The sequence below is a fragment of the Rosa rugosa genome, chromosome 2 (assembly GCF_958449725.1).
Source record: "Rosa rugosa chromosome 2, drRosRugo1.1, whole genome shotgun sequence".
Classification (NCBI taxonomy): Eukaryota; Viridiplantae; Streptophyta; class Magnoliopsida; order Rosales; family Rosaceae; genus Rosa; species Rosa rugosa.
In genome coordinates this window covers 59,089,365-59,093,306 of record NC_084821.1, presented here as the reverse complement: position 1 = coordinate 59,093,306, position 3,942 = coordinate 59,089,365, and the positions used below count along the sequence as shown (strand labels likewise).

The 3,942-nt window shown below is 36.7% G+C and overlaps 1 protein-coding gene across 2 annotated transcripts; it reads right to left on the bottom strand.

Moving 5' to 3' along the window:
* Nucleotides 1-674: 674 nt before the first annotated feature.
* LOC133728867 (thioredoxin O2, mitochondrial-like) lies at nucleotides 675-3,724 on the bottom strand. 2 transcript variants are annotated; one of them, XM_062156296.1, is made up of 6 exons: nucleotides 3,407-3,722; nucleotides 3,269-3,319; nucleotides 3,102-3,181; nucleotides 1,909-1,953; nucleotides 1,401-1,495; nucleotides 675-909 (listed from the first exon to the last, which is right to left on the bottom strand). In XM_062156296.1, exons 1-6 carry the CDS (start codon nucleotides 3,708-3,710, stop codon nucleotides 897-899), a joined length of 588 nt encoding a protein of 195 aa, XP_062012280.1. In that variant the 5' UTR covers nucleotides 3,711-3,722; the 3' UTR covers nucleotides 675-896. The 2 variants fall into 2 exon arrangements, with proteins under 2 accessions (XP_062012280.1, XP_062012281.1); XM_062156297.1 differs by lacking the exon at nucleotides 675-909 and having other exon boundaries at nucleotides 1,397-1,495; nucleotides 3,407-3,724.
* Nucleotides 3,725-3,942: the final 218 nt, after the last annotated feature.

The window sequence follows — 3,942 nt, the reverse complement described above, 5'->3', positions numbered from 1 at the left end:
GCAAAATATAGTTCAAGCTTGATTCCTTCAAAAATAGTTCAAGCTTGATAATCTTGACATTCACCTCCACTCGACTCGTTTTACACCCCTATTTCAAGCATCAAATTATTCTGTAGGAATTATTATTATTATTATTATTATTATTATTTTGTTACAACGAGGCCCAAAGGGCCTAAAGCAAAAAGAAACACAAAGAAACACTAGCCATGGAGGCTAACTTTCGATCTTCTGCTCCTCATAACTCCACAAATATCATCCATAAAAGCACTTGAAGCTTGAGGGGGGGGGGGGGGGGGAGTATTGAAAATAACAATCCCAGGATCATGAGAGAGGCTGCTCTTAGCCATGGCATCCTGCTGTCATATTGCTTTCTCTAAAAATATGCTGAATCTTCACATCTTCAAAACCATTAAGTAGAGACTTGCAGCTGTTCAAAATGCTTCCAAGAGGATGGGAACTTTCACAGCCTTCAACAATGAAACAATGAAACAGCATTTTAACGACGTGTAAATAAAATATTTGCGAGTAAAATTGGCAAGAGCACATATTAGTGACATATAAGATTCCATTATGCTTGGGATCCTTATGCTTGCTGCTTGCAGGCTCTGAGTTCTGATTGCCTACAACAACTCATCAATAATGAGAGAGGGCCCAAGTATGGGCCGAGCAGACAATTGTATTTCGAACTAAACCTTTTATTTAAAACTTCATCCATTGTACAGGTTCAGAATTCATATGGTTTTAAGATTTAACACGCTAAAACCTAGTGGGTCAACAAAAGACAAGCCAGTGTGGAGAAGAGAAAGCTTATAATCAGCTTCTTGTACAATGATTTCATATTACATCTTTTGCTGGCAGCTCCACCTAGACTCGCCTTGTTTTGCTTCTCTCTTTGTTCACAAGTCCGGCCTGCAACATAACAGAATTACTCAGCCATAATTCAAATGATACAACTGAAGGTAAAAACTATACGGTCATGTCTTAGACTATGTGTCAAGTAAGAGGGAGAACGGAAAACAGCATGAATGCCTCTATAACCGCACTTCAGTAATTCAAGTGAAAATGATTTGTAGATTCAAAAACATGTCCCAAGTATCCAAATGTTCGGCATTTCAATGGAAACTAGTTAAACAAGTTAAGCAATAAAACATGAGTCACCTGATTTAATGCCATCAAGATTCCTAACAGTATATACACCACATCAAATGTTTTCCTTTCTATTATTTCTTTTGCATAATATTTCTTCAAGTATGCAGTAAATTAAAAGAAGAAACAAAGTGCACCAAGAAATGAAGTTACGACTGCATTCAAAATATGTAAAATGCAGACATTTAAAGTAGCCTTTTTGTTGGTCCAAATGTAAAGGCACGAAAATGTAAAATATCTGGATAAAGATTTACTTGTAGAGTTTTCCAAAAATATCTTTCAAGCGTGCAGCATCAGCACCAACAACTTCAGCTGCCATTTTCCCATTTTGAAAGAACTGGAATGTTGGCTGCAGCAAAATGCACACATCAGCAAAGTAATCTTCACTTTTCTTGACAAAAAAAACAAAAGGATTAAATTATATATACTTGCTTGAACAAGTGTTTAGCACCTTCTCTAAACATTAACTGATAAGTAACTGCTATAAATTCACAATGGCATGTCATATATGGCACAGCTAAACTCTACTTGCAGGGAAATCGAGAAGAAACGATAAAATTAAAGTAGCACATACAATGATAAAATATTCAACAGAGCGTCCCTATTACAGGAATAAGGAATCGGAGCATTGGAGTACTGGTGAAGAATTTATTCAACAGCCCAGCGCAAAAGGAGCTGTCTTTGCAGTACATATGAAACATTTGATCACAGAGCAAAATATAGACATTTCATTCAAAAACACAAGAGGATCAAACCATTTACCACAGAGGAAATATTCAACTTGCCCAATGCACTTCCAAGGCCCTCCTATAGAGAGAAGAAACAATGTTAGTTTTACAGAATTTGACGCATAAGAAGAAATAATATCATAATTCTTCTATAAGAATCTGCATGTCGGACAATAATTACAGTCCAAAAAAAAGTAACTACATGAGCAGGACATCAATGCATAGCCAATGAAATTCAATAAGAAGTTATCATTTACCAAGATATAGCTCAGATAAGAAGACAATCATAGAAGAAACCTCCATGCCTTCCAAATAAATGAAATTGAATGTAGATGCAAATGCAAACATAGGTCACAGATTATGTCAACAAGTTTATGGGGTTTATTTTTAAGCTAAACCTACATTGTATTAAGAAGTTAGAGGTTTAAAATTAATCATTCAAAAGTCTGCAGTAAGATTTTTATGGGATCTATGGGATAGAACGATGCCCTGATTGTGCTAAATATACTAATGTCTTTACAACTCTCCTAGATAACTTTCTTAGGATCATAAGCTGTTAGGTCTGTCTATTCAAAAACATTTTTCTTTATCATTACTGAAGTAAATGCAATTAGCTTTTGTGCTGTCACTTCCAAAAGAACTTCAAAGCATCCAATCGATACAGTCTCCTCTTCACATTCTTATCAGCTTATGTATATGATCTCAAGTACATGATTGCATCCAGCCAAGATAGTCTCCTCTTCAATATATGACCTCATATCAGTATATATATTAAACCACCATGGCCTATTAAATTAATGATTCACATATTCTCCATTTTCTTATGTAACTTGTGCACTATTTTGTAAAACCACAAAACCCAAACTTCAAGTTCCTCCATACGCTAAACTATAAACCCAAAGCATTCTGAACTCAGTTTTGGTATTTCTGAGAGGCAATAAATATTTGACATTAGTGCTATCCCATGAAATTAAATACTACTTTTCCTCCTTCACTCACCTACACATCACAATCCTATAATCAAAATTGTTCTTGCAACCAGAGAAAAAGAAACAAGAATGCAAACTAGTTAGCCATCGCCGCAAGCCGTAAACTTCAAAACGAACTAAACACAGTAAACTTATCATTCTTAAGAACCATAACAAGATACTACCTTTCATAATCTACCAACAAATTCAGTTCTTTCGACCTTAAATCATAATTCAAACAATACACAACTACACACACCTCGTCAATGTCAATCTTAAATGTCGTCACATGTGGGTACTTCTCACTCAATTCCCCAATAACTGGAGCTATGAACCTGCCTGCAAAGTACATCAAAGTTGCAAATATATCAATAAACCAAGTTTAGTCCTCGTTTGGTAAAAAAGTAAAACCCTTTTACAACTTACACGGCCCGCACCACACTGCAGTGAAGTAAAAAATCGCCGGCAGAGACCCATCTACCACAAAACAAAGAAAAGATCAAAACTTTGGATCAAAGTTACATGCTTTCCTCAAAACCCAATTCAAAAAAGTACTATATAGACCTTTAGCTTTGCTCAGTGCGCTCTTCAACTCATCCTCAGACTTAACGACTACAATGTTGGAGGGAGCACCTGAGGATGATGAGAGGGATCGAAAGGTTGAGAAATTGGAGAAGGGTTTTGGATTGGGAGGAGGTGAAGATTGGGTCTTTGAGAATGAATTTAGGGTTGGGATTGAATAAGAAGGGAGGTTGTGGTGAGGAAGAAGAGCAGCGCAGAGGTTGCTGCGATTGGCAAGCAATTGGCGCACCAGGAGAAGCCCTGAGTTTCTTCTCGCCATTTTCGTGTCGAGCTCTGCTGCTTCCATGTGTAGGAGGGTTTAAGACGAAGGAGAAAGCGGGCCTTTAAAACCAAGAAGAAGAGCCCACAAGTAATATGGGCCATCAATAAATTTGGGCTTAATTGCCAATTTGTTTCTCTAGCTTTCGTCATAGTGTTAATTTGGTGCTTTAGATTTGCTTCCTGAATTCTCAAATTAGCCAATTTGCTACCCAACCATCAGATTAGCTAGTTTCTGGTAATTGTTTCGTTTTCATTGC

Excerpts from the sequence above, each read along its gene's own strand:
- LOC133728867 (XM_062156296.1), bottom strand. The coding sequence starts at position 3,710 with ATGGAAGCAGCAGAGCTCGACACGAAAATGGCGAGAAGAAACTCAGGG. Across the intron at positions 3,320-3,406 it reads CGCACTGAGCAAAGCTAAAG|ATGGGTCTCTGCCGGCGATT; the intron begins GTCTATATAGTA and ends GTTTTGTGGTAG. Across the intron at positions 1,954-3,101 it reads TTAAGATTGACATTGACGAG|GAGGGCCTTGGAAGTGCATT; the intron begins GTGTGTGTAGTT and ends TTCTCTCTATAG.